This window comes from Copadichromis virginalis, linkage group LG11 (assembly GCF_057382275.1).
Source record: "Copadichromis virginalis isolate Kocher_CV1m ecotype Utaka linkage group LG11, C_Virginalis_male_GT1.1, whole genome shotgun sequence".
In the NCBI taxonomy this organism is placed as follows: Eukaryota; Metazoa; Chordata; class Actinopteri; order Cichliformes; family Cichlidae; genus Copadichromis; species Copadichromis virginalis.
The window spans coordinates 2,447,300-2,469,791 of record NC_140628.1 but is presented as its reverse complement, the minus strand read 5'-3'; the positions used below and the strand labels follow the sequence as shown (position 1 = coordinate 2,469,791).

The window sequence follows — 22,492 nt, the reverse complement described above, 5'->3', positions numbered from 1 at the left end:
GAAGTAATTAGTAACTATAATTAATTACTTTTTCAAAGTAACTTGCCCAACACTGGTAATGTGTAGGCTCTCTCTTCCTCTCTCTCTCTCACTCTCTCACACACACACACACACACACACACACACACACACACACACACACAACTTGCTTTTTATATCTGAGTGAGGACATCCAGTTGACATGATGCTTTGCCTAGCTGCTTACCCTAACCATCAACATGAACCCTTAGTCTAAACTAATTATAACCTGACACTAAACCCAGATTTTGAGCCTCAGAGAGCCTCCAAACTTGTGGGGCCTGGAAGGAACTGTTGGTCCCCACAAGTATAAGTAACAGTCGGATCTTTGCTTTGATGTATAAGTGTGATAAGTGTGCACACATACACACACAAATATATATTCGCAATGAAACTCAGCTGTGGGTCTTGCTTGTAATATTTTGCCTGTTAAGACCCTGTGTTTTACAGTGTTGACTGAAATGTGTGTCATCTCATCATTTAACAGATAAATGTCCACGAGCACCAGTCGATTTACATTTCCAATCAAAATCCACAGCTAACGCAGAGAGTTGAATGAGCTACACAAAGGTGACATGTACATTTCTGTTTGTTTCAGTTTTTTTTATAGTACCAAATATAACTTTTATAGTACAAATTAAAAACATCAGTAAGGGCAATATTATGGATATAATTCCAATATGTTTTTCCCTTTTCACTATTCCCTATTTGAATGAGTCTGTGAGCTACTTAGATCAACTGGATCAACACGTCTTCTCAAATCGTGTGGTAAGAATCTAAAGTAAATGACATTTACCTCATTTGTATGGTTACCCCCGTAGGAACTGAGTCAATAACAGCTTCCAGCACAAAACTCTGGCAAATCAAATGTGAAAAACTAACCGCTGAAAGGGGTGCAGCCAAAAAGTATCCTTACCTCATTTGAATTGATGTAAAGACACAAATCACATTAAGAAATAATCTAAAACAAATAAAGGAAGCAAAACTCATGTAAATGACTATATACTACAGAAAGCAGAAAGTGGGGGAGAAGACATTCAAAATAGTCACCAATCAACCACAACATTAAAACTACATGTATTGGGGATGCCATGAACTCAGGCACACCCCACAGTTGAACCCAACTAGGACGCTAGCAGATCAGCTGATCTCAGTGCCAGCCCTCTCTGGTTGCTCAGCTGACACAGTGTAGGTCCAACCCAGCTTCTCTTATTGTGCTGTATCTGACTAATGATATATCATATCTGTTGCTGTTTATGACTTCTCTGCTCTTTTCTTTACTGGGGTAGTGCATAAGGAAGGATGCAGCAGAGATGCACAGGGAGGGAGAGTTTTGCTTGGCAGCTTATCCAGCTTAACCTGGCCATGCTTCCCCCACGGGGTAGCATGGCCCAGCTAATATAACACACAATGTAGCCATTGTGTGTTATATTAGCTGGGTAAGGTTAGTTTTGTCAAGAGAAATGAATTTGTTTATTTATTCATTTTTGAATAAATGGATGGTGAACTTTAATTTACCTTTCACCAATTATGCTGTTGTGGCTGATCGATTACAATAAACTAACATAATAATTAATAGTGTTCAATAAACACATATTTTTTTAAATCACATAATTGGGACACATTCCCAAAATTTTCTGTTCACTCTACATATTATTTCTTGTCAATTTCCCATTTCACAAAGTTTTGTAAGACTCGAACGTCCTACAGTCTACAGCCAAACCATGCAGCTGTAGCCCAGCATGCAGTTGTGTACACAGGAGAAAAGACGGAATAAAGTGAGGGGGACATTTATACACTTACCAAGCACATGCTTACTGTAATAATAAATACAGATAGGTGCATATTCTGAGCCAACTTAGATGACAGTTGCTGCTTTATATTCTCTTGTGTGATCATAACGCCAGTAACATTGGAAAACACGTTTATTAACGGTAAAACTGTTGGGTCCTGGAACAAGGTGCAAGAAGGCTGGTGTGTCTCCCAAAAGTTTTACAGTTAACACAAACTTCCCTTTCTCTTTTTACTTCACCGGGCTCCAAATAGCAACCACGAGGACAATCAACCAGATCAAACTGGTGAACCTTCAAAGAGCACTGGCCAACTTCAGTCTTTGAAATAATCTGTTTAGACAAATACACACTACATTTACATGTAAAGACACTGATGTGTATTTAGATAGAAATGTGTTAGTAGTCTCTTTAAACATTTCCCATGACTATTTCCTGTTGGCTTGAAATAAAATATCTCCCTCTGCTGGTACTACAGCTTACTGCAACCTAAGCATGCGTGTCCTTTTCATGCATAAGAGAGGCTGACGACCGCATGGTGCACCAGCATGTCTAATACACGCTTTGCCGTGATATCGGGTTGGAACACAAATTTAATATATCATGACCAATCTTTCTTTAAATTTGAGCTACTGTCAGTTTATGTCATGCAAAAATAGAAGAATTTAAGTAATACATTACAAGGATTTGAAAACGATATGTCTGTGATCCCACTGTGTGTATTATTGTGTTAAGTAGTCCTAAATTATCTAAATTACCTGCTGCATAAGTATCATATGTCGCTTGTATCTCAGACATTATTACTTACTTACGTGTGTGTCTAAATTACAGCTACTAAATCAGGTAGAGCTGCACAGCATTGTTAAAGATAAACTTCCTTTAAAACACAAGTCAAAAAAATCAATTTTTAAGACATTCATCGAGTAGAGCACTAAGGAGAAGAGACCAAAGGACTGCAGCCTGCACTGGGTCCACATCAGGCTTTCACAGTACAGAACTGTATTTTATTTTAATTTTCAAGTGTTCAGTTATAAAAGATTATTTTACGAAAGAAATCCACAAATTAACAAATTATTCTGTATCATAAATGTGATTTCAGGATTTGTAACAATCCAAAAAGTTCTAAAACTGTTTGATAGTTCAGCAAGTTCAATAACAACACTGGAGGCCAACTTCAAGCCAGCTGCACAAGTCACCATCAAGGTCGTATTTTGGAGATGCTCTGTCCCCACAGCTGTTCGGCATAGGCCTGAATCCCCGAAGTGAGATAATTTAGAAGAGTGGCTACGGATACCGACTACGGAATGGAACAATCTGAATATCATTTGGAGAAATGTAGTCGGATGGTAACTAAGAGAAGGAAAGTAGTCAGAACCGAGGGAACTGCACTACCAGAAGGTAACATTGCAGATATCAAGGACAGCTTCAAGTAACTAGGAATCCTACAGGCAAATGAGTTCCATGAAGAGGCTGCTAGGAAAGCCTGAGGAATCAGCTGAATGGGAAGAACAACATCTGGGCTATCAACCCCTACAGGCTGCCAGCTATCTGATATTCTCCTGGGATAATAAGATGGACAAAAGAGGAGATAGAAGCCACTGACACTAAGACAAGGAAGCTCCTTACCATGCACAGAGGGTTTCACCCCAAATTCAGTACCTCGGCACTGTACCCTAAGTGGAAAGAAGAAGGCCGAAACAAAGATCATCCATGAGCACAGAACAAGCACAAGATCAAGAAAGGCTTGGGTCTACCAAGTGTTGCACCAGGCAAGAGGCTGTGCAGAGATGCCCCTGATACAATCCAGCACATCTGTGGTGATACATGCAGCTGCACCGAGTGAGAGCACCATCAGGAAAAAGGAGCACAAGAAACTCCAGAAGTACCAAGGTCTGAGAAAAGAGCATCAGCAGATGTGGAGGGTGAAGGCAAAAGTGATTGGAGCAGTTGGTTCATTGACCCCCAAGCTGAGTGAGTGGCTCCAGCAGCTCCTCTGGATCTCAGGAACAACACCTAGGATCTCTGTCTGGTTAGAAAAGATTAAACTAGTTCTTGCTTTTTACATATTCAGCGATGGAGCAGAGGCAGCAGAGAAACTACAGATGAGCTTGTCATCAGATTCGACTGAAACTGTTATGGGTTGTAACTGGAAAATATGAGACAAAACTAGCTAAGAAATTGTCACATTTGAAGCAAGGTGAAGGAATTAAGAGAAAAGCAAATACTACATGATCTGCGAGACACTGGGGAGAGTGAGGGAAAGGTGGGAGAGGGCAGCAGCCTTCACATCTAGCTCGACACATCACACATATGCACATATATGAATGCACAATCTCTTTGCCACCCTCTCAGACACATGCACACAGGCTGATCAACGTACAGCTTTCCTTTCTGAAGTGGTTCTGTGTGTGTTTGAAACTTATGTACTGGCATCAGTGTGAGCAGATCCAGGCCACTTATAGACTAGCAGCCACATTAAATGACAGTGTGAGGGGAAACATTTTGTTACAAATGTCTAACAGTGGTACCCGTGTACCAGCATCGATATGATCCTTGCTGGTTAAACTGTATTAAACACGTTACACAGCAATGATGTCAAGTCCAAACTTTGACCACTGATTAGTGTGAGCACTCCTTCTAAGTGACTGCATGCTCTCCATTCTGTAATTACAGACATGATCTCGTTAGTGGGACAAGACTGAGCAGTTGTAGCTAACTGTGTGTGTGACTGTGTGTGAAGCTACAATCATTTGAATCACTTTAGTAACATGTTACCTGGCTATGACAAACAGCACACAACTGACACCCAAGTAAGCCAGCAGAATATACATCCAGATATCAGGCGAGAGGGGGTTGAGGAAGGAGAAGACCCCAGGGTTGGTCCCGTTGGGCTTGCGGTACAGTATACTTATACCCAGCGTCATGAAGGGCTTGGAGAAGTCGATAACCTTCTCGCGCACATATGTGATGGTGAGCGGAGCCACTGCAAGATCAGCTTTCTGTCAATAGGAAACATAAAAGGAAAGAGGAATAGGCTATAAGTTATGGGTACGGGAGGAACGTAGAGGCAATCAAATTAAGCAAACAGGGTCTTTACACACTACAGAGTCTGTCTTGAGGCACTTAGCTAGAAATTTAAAACCCTCTTTATCTTTCCACCCATCAAGAACACCTCCATAATTAAATTCACCTTTTGCTTTCTGGAAACTAAATCAAAACATTCAGTTATTTCCTCTGTCTGCTTCCTCCTGTGTCAGTGTAGACAAAATAAAGACGCTGCGGATGTGAGGACACTTGGTTAAGATGCTGCAACATGTTAGCTTATAAAAATATCATTATTGATTTATTTTTTTAATCAAAATATTAATGCTTGTTTCCAAAGTTTACATATATTACATTGTTTGGAAACCATTCTTAGACAGCAAATGTGCTACAGAAATAGGAAAATCACACCACTACATCTTAGGTGAAAGCTATGTTGGTGTTGACAGTTCATAAATCTCAGGCTGCATTGTGACTCTAAATTCTAAACATCCACAGCAAGGTCAAGTAGCTCATTCCTCAAAGATATATCCTTTTTGTATTATGAAGGTTGCCACTTAAGGATAAATAGACTGAGCTCACTGCTGATAGATGGAAGTCTATGATAACATGCATCTGTGAATCCAATCACACTATTTAAAAACAACAACAAACAAAATCAAACAAAACAGCAAAACCGGAGGCTCTGTTATGTTCTAGAGAATATTTTGGTCCCATGGTTTCTGTGTACCTGAAGTTTCACTGCAAATCAATCAAAAACTGCTCACTATTAAACATTAGTGAGATATCAGTAAATACTGAAATAATCACGTATTAAGTGAAAAATGAACAAAAGATCCTCTCGAGGGGCAACTTTAAGACGACAAGGAATGGTTTTACAATTGGAGGATGCTGATATTGTTTCCCTCGTCGTCTTTTCTGTGCTTTTGACTCGGCTGGCTGACTCAAATGAGGTAACCTCCACTTTCTGTGCATTTTGGTGGGTTCTTTCACATTTTGAGGGAAGCCAACTGAGTTTAATAACAGATGAAGTGACATGTTGATGCTCTCATTTTCAGCATCTACATGGATGTTCAAATGACACAATAATTATTTTGTAATAATTATTGAGCCAAGCGCTACATCAGATAAATTCTGAAAAATCTGAATCTCTTAGTAAGGGCCAGGTAACAACAAATAAAAACACACTGAGGTTAATTATGGAGTTCCACAGGGTTCAGTGCTAGGACCAATTCTGTTTACATTATACATGCTTCCCTTAGGCAGCATCATTAGAAGACATAGCATACATTTACACTGCTATGCAGATGACACCCAGCTCTATCTGTCCATGAAGCCAGATAACACACACCAACTAGTTAAACTGCAGGAATGTCTTAAAGACATAAATAGAATAGAATAGAATAGGATAGAATAGAATAGAATGCCTTTATTGTCACTATACAGTTGTACAATGAGATACAGAGCATCTCCTACTCAGTGTAAACATGCTGGGGGGGGTACAGTTCTGCAGCGCTATGTACATATGGACAGTATTAACATAGGGAAAAACACACACACACACACACACATATATATATATATATATATATATATATATATATACACTGAACAAAAATATAAACGCAACACTATTGTTTTTGCTCCCATTCTCCATGGGATGGACGTAGAGACCTAAAATTCATTCCAGATACACAATATAACCATCCCTCCCAAACAGTGGTCACAAATCAGTCCAAATGTGTGGTAGTGGGCACATCTGCTATATTGAGATAATCCATCCCACCTCACAGGTGTGCCACATCAGGATGCTGATCTGACATCATGAGTAGTGCACAGGTGTACCTCAGACTGCCCACAACAAAAGGCCACCCTGGAATGTGCAGTTTTTTGCACTATTGGGGGTCTGGGGACCCAGAACCGGTCAGTATCTGGTGTGACCACCATTTGCCTCATGCAGTGCAACACATCGTCGCATGGAGTCTATCAGATTGTCAATTGTGGCCTGTGGAATGTTGGTCCACTCCACTTCAATGGCTGTGCGAGGTTGTTGGATATTCGTGGGAACTGGTACACGCTGTCGTATACGCCGGTCAAGCACATCCCGAACATGCTCAATGGGTGACATGTCCGGTGAGTATGCTGGCCATGCAAGAACTGGGACATTCTCAGCTGCCATCTGCCCTGAATAATGTGAACCATGATTCATCCGTGAAGCGCACACCTCCCCAACGTGCCAGACGCCATCGAATGTGAGCATTTGCCCACACAAGTCTGTTACGGCGACGAGCTGGAGTCAGGTCAAGACCCCGATGAGGACGACGGGCATGCAGTTGAGCGTCCCTGAGACGGTTTCTGACAGTTTGTGCAGAAATTGTTTGGTTGTGCAAACCAATTGTTCCAGCAGCTGTCTGGGTGGCTGGTCTCAGACGATCTTGGAGGTGAACCTGCTGGATGTGGAGGTCCTGGGCTGGTGTGGTTACACGAGGTCTGCGGTTGTGAGGCCGGTTGGATGTGCTGCCATATTCTCTGAAACGCCTGTGGAGACGGCTTATGGTTGAGAAATGAACATTCAATGCACGGGCGACAGATCTGGTTGACATTCCTGCTGTCAGCATGCCAATTGCACGCTCCCTCATTGCTTGTGGCATCTGTGGCATTTTGCTGTGAGACAAAACTGCACATTCCAGGGTGGCCTTTTGTTGTGGGCAGTCTTAGGTACACCTGTGCACTACTCATGATGTCAGATCAGCATCCTGATGTGGCACACCTGTGAGGTGGGATGGATTATCTCAATATAGCAGATGTGCCCACTACCACACATTTGGACTGATTTGTGACCACTGTTTGGGAGGGATGGTTATATTGTGTATCTGGAATGAATTTTAGGTCTCTACGTCCATCCCATGGGGAATGGGAGCAAAAACAAAAGGCGTCATATATATATATATATATATATATATATATATATATATATAAAACACCCAGCACGCCCCTGCGGGCGGTTTATCCTTCAAGCTCGGGTCCTCTACCAGAGGCCTGGGAGCTTGAGGGTCCTGCGCAGTATCTTAGCTGTTCCCAGGACTGCGCTCTTCTGGACAGAGATCTCCGATGTTGTTCCCGGGATCTGCTGGAGCCACTCGCCTAGCTTGGGAGTCACCGCACCTAGTGCTCCGATTACCACGGGGACCACCGTTACCTTCACCCTCCACATCCTCTCGAGCTCTTCTCTGAGCCCTTGGTATTTCTCCAGCTTCTCGTGTTCCTTCTTCCTGATATTGCTGTCATTCGGAACCGCTACATCGATCACTACGGCCGTCTTCTTCTGTTTGTCTACCACCACTATGTCCGGTTGGTTAGCCACCACCATTTTGTCCGTCTGTATCTGGAAGTCCCACAGGATCTTAGCTCGGTCATTCTCCACCACCCTTGGGGGCATCTCCCATTTTGACCTCGGGACTTCCAGGTTATACTCGGCACAGATGTTCCTGTACACTATGCCGGCCACTTGGTTATGGCGTTCCATGTATGCCTTGCCTGCTAGCATCTTGCACCCTGCTGTTATGTGCTGGATTGTCTCTGGGGCATCTTTACACAGCCTGCACCTGGGGTCTTGCCTGGTGTGATAGACCCCAGCCTCTATGGATCTTGTGCTCAGAGCTTGTTCTTGTGCTGCCATGATTAGTGCCTCTGTGCTGTCTTTCAGTCCAGCTTTGTCCAGCCACTGGTAGGATTTCTGGATATCAGCCACCTCCTCTATCTGCCGGTGGCACATTATATAACATATGACGCCTTTTGTATGGCCTGCTTTAACAACGTGCTAACCTTATTTACAATCAATATTGTATGGATGTAATAATGTGCAGGGTGCAAGATGCTAGCAGGCAAGGCATACATGGAACGCCATAACCAAGTGGCCGGCATAGTGTACAGGAACATCTGTGCCGAGTATAACCTGGAAGTCCCGAGGTCAAAATGGGAGATGCCCCCAAGGGTGGTGGAGAATGACCGAGCTAAGATCCTGTGGGACTTCCAGATACAGACGGACAAAATGGTGGTGGCTAACCAACCGGACATAGTGGTGGTAGACAAACAGAAGAAGACGGCCGTAGTGATCGATGTAGCGGTTCCGAATGACAGCAATATCAGGAAGAAGGAACACGAGAAGCTGGAGAAATACCAAGGGCTCAGAGAAGAGCTCCAGAGGATGTGGAGGGTGAAGGTAACGGTGGTCCCCGTGGTAATCGGAGCACTAGGTGCGGTGACTCCCAAGCTAGGCGAGTGGCTCCAGCAGATCCCGGGAATAACATCGGAGATCTCTGTCCAGAAGAGCGCAGTCCTGGGAACAGCTAAGATACTGCGCAGGACCCTCAAGCTCCCAGGCCTCTGGTAGAGGACCCGAGCTTGAAGGATAAACCGCCCGCAGGGGCGTGCTGGGTGTTTGTGGTTATAAAATGTACAATATACAAGACGTAAGTAATATGTAATAAATAGTGTTATGTATATACAGTTGAGTTATTGCACATGGAATTGGTATTGCACAGTGGTGGCCCATAGAGGAAGTGGGAAGTGGGGGGCTGTGTTATGCATGTGTGAGTTCAGGGTGGTTATCGCTTTGGGGAAGAAACTGTTTTTGAGTCTGTGGGTTTTTGTGCTGATGCACCTGTGGCGCTTCCCTGAGGGAAGCAGGCTGAACTTGGCCAGGGTGGGAGCTGTCCTTGATGATGTTTGCTGCTCTGCTGAGGCAGCGGGAGGAATAAATGTCCATCAGGGACGGGAGAGGGCAGCCGATGATCTTTTGTGCTGTCTTGACCACACTCTGAAGCCTCACTCTATCTGCTTTGGTGCAGCTGCCGTACCATACCGTGATGCAGTAGGTTAGCAGGCTCTCAATGGACGAGCGGTAGAAGGTCAACAGCAGGTTGGAGTTCAGCTTGTACTTCCTGAGGACTCTCAGGAAGTGCAGCTGCTGTTGGTTCTTCTTGATGACCGCTGAGATGTTTCCTGTCCAGGAGATGTCAGCAGAGATGAGGACACCAAGGAACCGGAAAGTGTGGACCCTCTCCACACACTCCCCGTTGATGTAGAGGGGGGCCAAGTCAAATCAAATCAAATCAAATCAAATCACTTTTATTGTCACATCACATGTGCAGGTACATTGGTACAGCACATGTGAGTGAAATTCTTGTGTGCGAGCTTCACAAGCAACAGAGTTGTGCAAAATACAATAATGTAAACAAGCAAAATACAAGAATGGCTACATCTGAAACCAGTGTTGGGGAGTAACGGAATACATGTACCGCCGTTACGTATTTAAAATACAAAATATGAGTAACTGTATTCCGTTACAGTTACCGTTTAAAAAGGTGGTATTCAGAATACAGTTACTTTGTTGAAATAAATGGATTACACTGCGGTACTTTCCTGTTTCATATTGTCGCGGGTCAGGACTGTTTGGGTTTGTTTGACAGCTACGTTCTGTTGTTCCAGGCGGCAGCGTTACGGTTGCCATGGTTACAGGGTGACGCTCTCTCTCTCTCTCTGCGACTGTGTGTTTCCTGGGTGAGAGAGCGCCTTTCGTTGTTGTTGTTGTGCTAAGCTAACAGGCAGAATGCTACAAGCATAGCTCTAAAGAATGTAGCATCATGGGCAGTGTAGTCCGTGTTGCAGGGAGAATGGACTGCCATACACGTTATGGATCTGTGAGCGAGAGGAGGGAGAAAAGGGGGAGTGGAAAGGTACGAGTTGTCATCGAGGAAAAACGGGAGCTGGAAGCATCTAAATATAATAATAACCACTTCAGCCAAGAAGAGTGCCTGACGAGCCCAGTTGTAAGTAAGCTATTAAGACTCGACTGTACACCGTGTTCGTGTTTTCCTCTGAAACAATAAGCTCCGTTGGAGCCTTTCAACGCCTCTCTCTGTCAATAAAAGTTGACCCACACAACAAAGTAAAGCTATTTTTCGGCTACGAGCCGACAGGGACCCCGCCGTATTAGTCAGAGGTCCCTTTACTACAGTTCGGAGTCGCGGACCTTCAGTAATAGTAATAAATCACACAGCAATAGTACATTCATGTTGTTGTAAAAATCATGATAATATATTAAGTAATCCAAAGTATTCAGAATACGTTACTGTCTTTGAGTAACGTAACGGAATACGTTACAGAATACATTTTGGGGCATGTATTCTGTATTCTGTAACGGAATACATTTTAAAAGTAACCTTCCCAACACTGTCTGAAACTAATAAATATATGTACAATATATAATAGTATATGCATTTCTGGATGTGTATACTAAATATTTTCTACGTGTGTGTGTGTGTGTGTGTGTGTGTGTGTGTGTACACATATTTTACAAATTAAATAGAGTAAACAATAAATAAAATATATAAAATATACAGAGTTGAGACATGTGCAAAACAGTGGCATTACTGTACAGTATGGAGTGCATAATGTTAAAGTTCCAGTAGTGAAGCTGAGGTGTCTATGACGTGTTCAGCAGTCTGATGGCCTGATGGAAGAAGCTGTCTCTCAGTCTGCTGGTTCGGGACCGGATGCTGCAGAACCTCCTTCCTGATGGAAGCAGTCTGAACAGTTTATGGCTGGGGTGACTGAAGTCCTTGATGATCCTCCCCGCTTTCCTCAGGCACCGCTTCCTGTAGATGTCTTGGAGGGAGGGAAGCTCACCTCCAATTATCCGTTCAGAGCACCGCACTACTCGCTGGAGAGCTTTGCAGTTGTAGGCGGTGCTGTTGCCATACCAGGTGGTGATGCATCCAGTGAGGATGCTCTCAATGGCACAGTGATAGAAGGTCCTGAGGATGCGGGGGCTCATGCCGAATCTTTTCAGTCTCCTGAGAAAGAAGAGGCGCTGCTGCGCCTTCTTCACTGTTTTGTTTGTGTGTACTGACCACGTAAGATCCTCAGCCAGATGTACACCAAGGAACCGGAAGATGCTCACTCTCTCCACAGCAGCGCCGTTGATGGTGATGGGGGTGTGTACTTCTCTGCACCTCCGCAAACTTCACAATGATGTTGGAGTTGTTAGTGGCCGTGCAGTCGTAGGTGTAGAGTGAGTACAGGAGAGGGCTCAGTACACCCCTGTGGAGCACCAGTGTTCAGTGTGATGGGGGATGAGGTGATGCTGCCCAGTCTGACCACTTGGCGTCTGTCAGACAGGAAGCTAAGGATCCAGCTGCAGAGGGAGCTGCTCAGTCCTAGATCCTGCAGTTTCCTGTCCAGCTTCGAGGGAACGATGGTATTGAATGCTGAGCTGTAATCTGCAAACAGCATTCTCACATACGTGTCTCTCTTCTCCAGGTGTGACAGGGCAGTGTGTAGTGTCAGGGCTATGGCATCATCAGTGGACCTGTTGTGGCGGTATGCGAACTGTAGAGGGTCCAGTGAGTCGGGTAGTGCAGAGCAGATGAAGTCCCTGACCAGCTTCTCGAAGCATTTGCTTACGATGGGGGTCAGGGCTACAGGTCGCCAGTGCTGTGTCTCCTCAAGTCAACAATGAGCTCTTTGGTTTTCTTAGTATTCAGTGCCAGGTTGTTTTCTGAACACCAGGCTGCCAGCTTCAGGACTTCCTCTCTGTAGGCTGCCTCGTCTCCCTTTGAGATGAGTCCGACTACCGTGGTGTCATCAGCAAACTTGATGATGAGATTGTTGTTGTGGGTCGAACTGCAGTCGTGGGTGTAGAGAGAATACAGGAGGGGGCTCAGCACACAGGGAGCCGGTGCTCAGTGTGCGAGTGGAGGAGAGATGAGGGCCGAGCCTTACAGTCTGGGGCCGGTTTGTGAGGAAATCCTTTATCCAGGCAGGAAATCCTTTATCCAGTCCTGGATGGCCGCTAACTTTCTGCTTCTTAATTCAGATCAAACTGAGGTTATTGTACTCGGCCCTGAAAAGCCTAGAAATATGGTATCTAACTAGATTCTTACTCTGGATGGCATTACCTTGGCCTCCAGTAACACTGTGAGGAACCTTGGAGTCATTTTTGACCAGGAAATGTCCTTCAATGCACATATTAAACAAATATGTAAGACTGTGTTCTTCCATTTGCGCAACATCTCTAAAGTTAGAAATATCCTGTCTCAGAGTGACGCTGAAAAACTAGTTCATGCATTTATTACTTCCAGGCTGGACGACTGTAATTCATTATTATCAGGAAGTCCAAAAAACTCACTGAAAAGCCTTCAGTTGTTTTCCTATTACTATTTCCTAATAAGATTAAGTTTTCTCTAGAAATACCACAAGTTTTCTACTTATTTCTAAATATAAAACTTTAGAACATCAAATCAGTAGTTTGTCTCAATTCATTTGACTGGACTTTTCTACTTTGTTCAGCTCAATTTAGCACGTCATCCTCAAGTAAGCTTCTCTCTCAGCGTACACTTCCTGGTCTTTTGAGACCCTGTCTACTGCAGTCACTTTCTGTCTAACTCAAGCTTGCACAAGACTCACAACTTGCAGAGAAATGGGCCCTTTGACCATGAAAATATCTGTCACGACAATCTCGCACTGCACTGATCAAGAAGAGAAGCAGAACAGAGGAGAGAGGAGAGCTGTGAATAAGTTAAAGGAGCCTCGACCCCTTATGGGTGCTGCTTCTAATGAGGTCAGATATTGACTATTGGGCAAGCAGCCTCTTCCATTTTTCTGCCCATGCAGCTCATCCTAACTGGGATTTTGTTAGGTGTAATGCTCTACACTGTGAGCAGATTGTGGGTGGTTGTGTGTATGTTTTTAATAAGCTCTATAGGGGAAACAACTCACAGATGAATCTATGCTCTTCTTGCATCACTGTCCTGTCAAATTGGGCTTGTTGTTCTCTTTCTGTTTTCATTCTTCACTTTCCTTCTTGGTGAGTCTGTAATACTCCTCACTTCAGTGAAACTTATTTCCAGCATTTGGCTGTGAAACGAATTCCACAGTTTAAAGAAGTCACAAAAGCAAAGACAACACCCAATGTAGTGATTGGCTATGGCACTTGTCCTACATTTGATAAATTCGTTTTTATCTTATCAACAAACCACTTATTTTAGCTAATCAATGAATTATTGTCAAAAACGTCAACTGACTATTTAACTGACTACAATCCAATCTGGCCCACGTCAGTTCAATTTAAATTTATAGTACCAGCTCAAAACAACTGTTTCTTCAAGGTACTTTACATTGTAAAGTAAAATATTACGTCATTAAAAAATAATAATCTCACAATACCCAAGCACTTGGCAACAGTGGGAAGGGAAAATTCCCATTTAACACAAAGAGACTGAGGCAGCTATTTGCCATTAAGGTTGAGGCGTGAGGGAAGACAAACACAGAGAGAAAGAACCAAACACAAACTATGGCAGAGAGAAGACAAACTCTAATCACATGCAACAGAGTCAACAAGAAATGTCCAGTGAATTATGGGAAGTCCCTCAGCAGCCAGAGCCAATGGCAGCATAATTAAGGGAGAGCTTAGCCCTCGTTATAAGTTTTTATCAAAAAGGAAAGTTTAAAGATTAATCTTAAAAGTATGGAGGGCATCTGTCTCTCAGATTCAATTTAATTCATTTCAGTGTTATTTATACCGCCCCAAATCACAACAACAGTCGCCTAAAGGCACTTTATATTGTAAGGTAGACCCTACAATAGTACATCCAGAGAAAAACCCAACAATCATATGACCCCCTATGAGCAAGGAGCATCGTTGTTGATAAACACCATAAGTCCATTAAGTTCAGGATGATCTTGTTATTAACAATATTATAACTTCTTTCAAAGGCAAAAGAATGAGATCACAGATACAAGGGGTGAAAATAAGCTTTCTCTCAAGGGTGGATGGGCTCTCCCTTAGCATGGGATGAGGAGTTTGGGAGGGGCTCAGAGTAGAGCCACTATGCCTTCACATCATATGGGGACACTGAATCCAAATGGACCATGTTCTGCACCTCAATTGCTAAGGCTGCTCAGGAAGGCCAGCTCTGTTCTGGGATGCACCCTGGACCCAGTGCAGGTGGTGGGAGACAGAAGGACTGTGGCCAAAATAACATCTCTGATGGACAGAGTCTCCCACCCCATGCATGTAGATGTTGCTGCAGAGCTGCTTCAGTGACAGACTGCTGCGTCCTCGATGCATGAAGGAGCGTTTCCGCAGGTCCTTCCTCCCTGCAGCTGTCAGACTGTACAATCAGAACTGCTCCCAACAAACACAGATGTTTACATCTGCGCTGTAACTGCAATAATTTAACCAACCGATTCGCACTACAACCTGGGTTTGCCTCTTATCTGTAATTAATTTTATTTAATTTAATAACTGTACAGTACTCTGTTTATAGTAACCACTGTCCTTGATGTAAATATGTAAGAAAAAATGTGTATGTTTCTGTTCTGTGTCCTGTGTACTGTTTGTTTGTTTGTATATGTGTCTTTTTGGCAGCTGTTACACCCAAATTTCCCCTTGTGGGACAATTACAGGATTATTCTATTCTATTCTATTCTATTCTATTCTATTATGCAGCCGCAAAGATGGTTGATGCCTGTCATGGTGTCAGTCCATGAACCAGACAGTGGGCACTGGAGAATAAAGGAGCCTTCAAGCTGAAGAAGTCCTACTACAGCTTGGTTATCATGTGGGAGGCATTGCTCGTGGTTTGTGTGGTAGCAGAAGTAAAATCTCGGGTGTGCGAGGAGCTCGGTGAGGCCATCAAACAATGCCTTTGGTCTGCCTTAAAGTGATTCTAGCCAACCGTCAGGCAAGCGCTCTACTTTTACTGTGTATAGTAGTGATGGGGCGCTGCTGACTTCAGCTGAGGATATACATGTCCTTCTCAACAAATTAGCATATTGTGATAAAGTGCATTATTTCCTGTAATGTACTGATAAACATTAGACTTTCACATATTTTAGATTCATTACACACAACTGAAGTAGTTCAAGCCTTTCATTGTTTTAATATTGATGGTTTTGGCATACAGCTCATGAAAACCCAAAATCCCTATCTCAAAAGATTAGCATATTACGTCCGACCAATAAAAGAAAAGTGTTTTAATACAAAAAAGTCAACCTTCAAATTATTATGTTCAGTTATGCACTCAATACTTGGTCAGGAATCCTTTTGCAGAGATGACTGCTTCAATGCAGCGTGGCATGGAGGCAACCAGCCTGTGGCACTGCTGAGGTGTTATGGAGGCCCAGGATGCTTCGATAGCGGCCTTAAGCTCATCCAGAGTGTTGGGTCTTGCGTCTCTCAACTTTCTCTTCACAATATCCCACAGATTCTCTATGGGGTTCAGGTCAGGAGAGCTGGCAGGCCAATTGAGCACAGTAGTACCATGGTCAGGAAACCAGTTACCAGGGGTTCTGGCACTGTGAGCAGGTGCCAGGTCGTGCTGAAAAATGAAATCTTCATCTCAATAAAGCTTTTCAGCAGATGGAAGCATGAAGTGCTCCAAAATCTCCTGATAGCTGCATTGACCCTGCCCTTGATAAAACACAGTGGACCAACACCAGCAGCTGACATGGCACCCAGACCATCACTGACTGTGGGTACTTGACACTGGACTTCAGGCATTTTGGCATTTCCCTCTCTCCAGTCTTCCTCCAGACTCTGGCACCTTGATTTCCGAATGACATGCAAAAGTTGCTTTCATCCGAAAACAGTACTTTGGACCACTGAGCAACAGTCCAGCGCTGCTTCTCTGTAGCCCAGGTCAGGCGCTTCTGCCGCTGTTTCTGGTTCAAATGCGGCACCTGTAGCCCATTTCCTGCACACGCCTGTACACGGTGGCTCTGGATGTTTCTACTCCAGACTCAGTCCACTGCTTCCGCAGGTCCCCCAAGGTCTGGAATCGGTCCTTCTCCACAATCTTCCTCAGGGTCCGGTCACCTCTTCTCGTTGTGCAGCCTTTTCTGCCACACTTTTTCCTTCCCACAGACTTCCCACTGAGGTGCCTTGATACAGCACTCTAGGAACAGCAATTTCTTTCTGTGTCTTACCCTCTTGCTTGAGGGTGTCAATGATGGCCTTCTGGACAGCAGTCAGGTCGGCAGTCTTACCCATGATTGTGGTTTTGAGTAATGAACCAAGCTGGGAGTTTTTACAAGCCTCAGGAATCTTTTGCAGGTGTTTAGAGTTAATTTGTTGATTCAGATGGTTAGGTTAATAGCTCGTTTAGAGAACCTTTTCATGATATGCTAATTTTTTGAGATAGGGATTTTGGGTTTTCATGAGCTGTATGCCAAAATCATCAATATTAAAACAATGAAAGGCTTGAACTACTTCAGTTGTGTGTAATGAATCTAAAATATGTGAAAGTCTAATGTTTATCAGTACATTACAGGAAATAATGCACTTTATCACAATATGCTAATTTTTTGAGAAAGACCTGTAGATGAGCAGTGGAAGGAGATATTGAGGACCTCATTCATCCCACTGAAACATCTTCTGTACAGGAAGCAGAGTCTGAGGACAAGGGCTGACCATCACGGTTGGAGTGGCTGTAGCTCAGGTGGTAGAGCAGGTCATCTACTAATCAGAAGGTTGGTGGTTTGATGTCTGGGTTGGTGGGTGGGCCTCTGCAATATTGTGTAGAGCTCTGGGATGGTGCCTCTGTATTACTGGAAACTGATAACTGGAAATGTGCTCCAATTACAGACAGAACACAGGGTAACTGGATCATCTGTTAGTCAACTAAAGGACGAACAAGGCCATAGTATGTTAGGGTCAGTATGTTTGAGGGTGTGTGGGAGTTTGCCCAACCAGTCTGCATGTGGTTTGTAGATGTGGAAAAAGCTTTCAACAGTGTCACTAAGGTTTATGTGTTTACTTCAGTTATTTCATATTAGCCTCATTATGACCCCAGTTGGTTTCATTATATAAATACAAATAATGTTTAGTTAAAATGACTAAAAACTAAGTGATATCACAAACAAGGCCCTTAAATAAGCTTTTAAGTAATAATATAGATTGTACATGGGATAAAAGCTCCAAGATTGTTTATACTTTAGATAAGTATACGTTTAGTTTTACGAAACATGCAAATTAACTTTAACTTTGCAAAATCTTTTTTTCTTTAAATGGCATATTTACAGAACTAATAATGCCATGAGAACAAGTAAGAGTTGCTATTATTATTATTTTGCTATTGTTTATACAGTAAATTACAAGCTGGTAGTCCATTTATGTTAAATATGTCAATAGAATGAGGGTTAAGTAACTGAAAGTTCTCCATAAATAAAATGCATCACTAAATTTGATTGACTGATTGACTGAACCACTTTTATAATGATTGAATAATAATGCAGAAACTCACATGATCCATTAGCTCCTTGACCATGCCATTCCACTGGCCTGTGTTCTCATCCTGGACACCATATTTTCCATCTTCCACCAGGCGGACCTCGAAAGTAAAGCCTAGGATGTTGGCCAGCTCTCTGAGTAGATCGATGCAGTAGCCCTCAAAGCGGTCGTTTCCATAGAGTGGTTTGTCAGACTTCTTGAACATCACGTATGGTTCTTCCTGTTGGGCAAAATAGGGAGGAGGAATGAGTCTTAGCAGCACTTTCCATCTTTTACCTACAGATAAAGTGTATAGGTCATCTGATATGTAAGCCATGCAAACCCTAACATAAACTCCCCAGGTTGGTAAAGCATATATAAAGCTGCTGTGTGTGTGTGTGTGTGTGTGTGTGTGTGTGTGTGTGTGTGTGTGTGTGTGTGTGTGTGTGTGTGTGTGTGTGTTTTCCAGTCGTCCCAGTTCTGTGATGTGAGTTGTGGTTGGTACAAAGTGAGGCATGACCATAATAAGAGATAATCCCCTCATATCAGTTACTGTGTGCATCTCTCGGGCACGTCAAACTGGCGTTGAGCACAAGCTCAGCTTTCGGGGTTCCACATGCTTTAACAATAAGATAAGAGATGCTGATAGACAGACACAAAAAGGAGAGAGCAAGAGCTGGCACATACCCTGTGTTCACATGAACAGCTGGAGAAAGCTGTCTTTTTTCAAACCATTTCCTTTCTGCCTCCCGCCTACTGAGCATCTCCTTCACCATGTCCTTCTCGTCTCCCTCCACAGCTCACTCCCGGTTTCCTCCTCCACCTGCTTCCTCCTCTTTACACCTCTGCTTTATGCACCATCTGTCTTTTTTAGCCTTAGATGCTCATTCGTGCAGCATATCCCTCATTTCTTGTTTCTCGCAGACAAATAAATCGCAAAATATATCACCAAGCAGGTGTTATTTATCAGATAACTGTGGCATGACTGAAAAAAAATCATTTAAAATTGTTAATAGCTTTGACATGGTTTGTCACGTTCCTTAGATTTGGTCCTGGGGTTTTCAGTTTTGCTGTTTTAGATTCCTAGTTCGGATTCTTAGTAATATATTTGACTATTTTTTATTATTCATTGTTGTTCGAAAATTTCAAGTACTGAGTTTTGTTTTTGTTGATTGTTTTTGTTCCTGTTTGATTCAAATAGACTGTGTGGAAATCACTGAGAATTAAACTTCTGTTTTTAATTTTTAGTTGTTATTGTCATGCATTTCAGTTTTGCAATCTTGTGTTTTGTTAAATGTGTAATATTTGTACTTTTTACTTCTCTCCGTCTTTCGCTGTCTGTTCCTCCATTTTTCTTATTTCTGGATTAGTGTCTTGGTTCCCTTGTGCTAAATGGTAAAATGGTAAATGTCCTGCATTTGTATAGCGCTTTACTTAGTCCCTAAGCACCCCAAAGCGCTTTCCACTACATTCAGTCATTCACCCATTCACACAATTGCAGCCAGGAGGCAGCCTGGGATCAAACCACCAACCTTCTGATTAGTGGCTGACTTGCTCTGCCACCAGCATCGATGTGCTTTATTTTGTAAGAGAAGGCTGTAAAATAACAGAGAGAAATCCCAACATTCATAAAATCTACTTTGTACAAGCACTTGGCGACAGTGGGAAGGAAAAAGGCCAAGAAACCTCCGGCAGAACCAGGCTCAGCGAGGGGTAGCCATTGGGGCCAGTCTGAACCATTTCGGGGTGATAGGAGCGAGTCTAAATTAGTTCTCTATTTTTTTCCTCTTTTGTAGGTTATTTTCTTTCATGCTTAGCACTGTTGTCCAGCTATGTTTGTAATTACTTTTCGTGTTGAATTGTTGAATAAAAGTTTATTTATATATCCCTCTCTTGCCCCTCGTCTATCCTTCAAGCTCGGGTCCTCTACCAGAGGCCTGGGAGCTTGAGGGTCCTGCACAGTATCTTAGCTGTTCCTAGGACTGCGTTCTTCTGGACAGAGATCGTGGATGTTTTTCCTGGGATCTGCTGGACCCACTCGCCTAGCTTGGGAGTCACTGCCCTGAGTGCTTCGATTACCACTAGGACCACTGTTACCTTCACCCTCCACATCTTCTCCAGCTCTTCTCTGAGTGCCTTGGTACTTCTCAGCTTCTCATGTTCCTTCTTCCTGATGTTGCTGTCACTCAGTATCGCTATGTCTATCACTATGGCTATCTTCTTCTGCTTTTCTACCACTACTATGTCCAGTTGGTTAGCCACCATGTGACAGCCAGTGGGCTGGCCTTGTGTTTTGTTTTTTCTTTTACCTGTTTCTTGCAGGTAGGTGGAGCTGACCCAATTAGTGATGCAGCACACCTGAGAGGCCAGTCCCAGTGTATATAAAGACACCTTGACTGAACCAGGGTGGCTGGCTTTGGTGCTGTCGCTCGCTGTCTGGCACCCATTTTGTTCATTTGGAAGTTTCAGTTATGGCTGTTATGTCCTTTACATTGTGTCTGTGAAGGTTCTCAGTCATCCAGGTCATCGTAGTCAAAGGAGCTTGCAAAGAAAAGCGTCTGGGCTTTATAACAGGCCCTTTGTTCTTTCTGCCTTATTGCATGCGCTGGTCCTGTCCCGGCCTTCAACAGCCTTCAACCTTAACACAGGCTCTTCTTTCTCTCCTGACCTTTGACAAACGCTAAGCCCTTGCAGGCTCTGTGCTCTCTCTCCTCTTTGCAAGCCCTATCACACTCTCTCTGCTCTCCATCGGCCATCAGCAGCCCCATGCCTTAACCCAGGCTCTTTTCTCTCTTGTCATGCAACTTTCAGCCTTTTGCAGACTCTCTGTTCTCTGTTGGCCAGCAGCTGCCCCAAACCTAATGCAGCTTATCTCTCACCTGTTTCGCAACTTTCCACCTTTGCAGGCTCTCTGTTCTCTGTCGGCCATCGGTGGCCTTAATCTTCTCTCTTCTGTTTCTTATCGTTCGCTTGCTTTTCTGCTGCACTCTAGCCTTCAGTGGCCCTAACCCTTAAGGCAGCCTCTCCTCTTGGGACTGCTTTTGCCAACTTACAGGCTTTTCGCAAACTCTCTGTCTCTCACCTGCTGAACATCAGCGCCGGGCCTATCAAAGGCCCATTGTCTCTATCTTACCTCTAGTCTGTCCTCACATCTCATTTTGGTTTCTCTCCACCAAGCTTGCCCTCGAGCATCGTCACAGGCTCATTCTGCTGCTCTACCCTTTACTCTCCAGACCCAGTTAGCCACCATGTGACAGCCAGTGGGCTGGCCTTGTGTTTTGTTTTTTCTTTTACCTGTTTCTTGCAGGTAGGTGGAGCTGACCCAATTAGTGATGCAGCACACCTGAGAGGCCAGTCCCAGTGTATATAAAGACACCTTGACTGAACCAGGGTGGCTGGCTTTGGTGCTGTCGCTCGCTGTCTGGCACCCATTTTGTTCATTTGGAAGTTTCAGTTATGGCTGTTATGTCCTTTACATTGTGTCTGTGAAGGTTCTCAGTCATCCAGGTCATCGTAGTCAAAGGAGCTTGCAAAGAAAAGCGTCTGGACTTCTTTAAAAGGAGCTTGCAAAGAAAAGCGTCTGGACTTCTTTAAGAACTTAAAGAAGTCCAGACGCTTTTCTTTGCAAGCTCCTTTGACTCCTTTACATTGTCTTTAAGTTGTTTTACCTTATTTTCATTAAATATGTCTTACAGCCTTTAAAAAACCTGTGTGTGGTCTCCCATTTGTTTGTCACTTCCTATGAGTCGGGTTGTGACAACCACCAGTTTGTCCATCTGTATCTGTATCTGTATCTGGAAGTCCCACAGGATCTTAGCTCGGTCATTCTCCACCACCCTTGGGGGCATCTCCCATTTTGACCTCGGGACTTCCAGGTTATACTCGGCACAGATGTTCCTGTACACTATGCCGGCCACTTGGTTATGGCGTTCCATGTATGCCTTGCCTGCTAGCATCTTGCACCCTGCTGTTATGTGCTGGATTGTCTCAGGGGCATCTTTACACAGCCTGCACCTGGGGTCTTGCCTGGTGTGATAGACCCCAGCCTCTATGGATCTTGTGCTCAGAGCTTGTTTCTGTGCTGCCATGATTAGTGCCTCTGTGCTGTCTTTCAGTCCAGCCACCAATAGGATTTCTGGACGTCAGCCACTTCCTCTATCTGGCGGTGGTACATACCGTGCAGGGGCCTGTCCTTCCATGATGGTTCCTCCCCTTGCAACTCTTTCTTGGGTTTCTACTGCCTGAGGTATTCACTGAGCACGGAGTCGGTCATGGCCATTTTCCTGATGTACTTGTGGATGTTTTGTTGTTTCATCCTGGACTCTGGTACTGATACTCACCAGTCCTTGGCCTTCTTCCTACCGCTTAG

General features: G+C 43.8%; 1 protein-coding gene across 4 annotated transcripts in view; it reads right to left on the bottom strand.

The window, feature by feature from the left end:
• Positions 1-22,492, bottom strand: part of grik2 (glutamate receptor, ionotropic, kainate 2) — a 351,880-nt gene that overhangs the window by 90,441 nt on the left and 238,947 nt on the right. For all 4 annotated transcript variants that reach the window (XM_085472845.1, XM_085472848.1, XM_085472846.1 and 1 more), the window contains 2 exons: positions 18,158-18,364; positions 4,584-4,807 (listed from right to left, as the gene is read on the bottom strand). In XM_085472845.1, the coding sequence (XP_085328971.1) occupies positions 4,584-4,807; positions 18,158-18,364 (431 nt within the window). The remainder of the gene's footprint in view (positions 1-4,583; positions 4,808-18,157; positions 18,365-22,492) is intronic.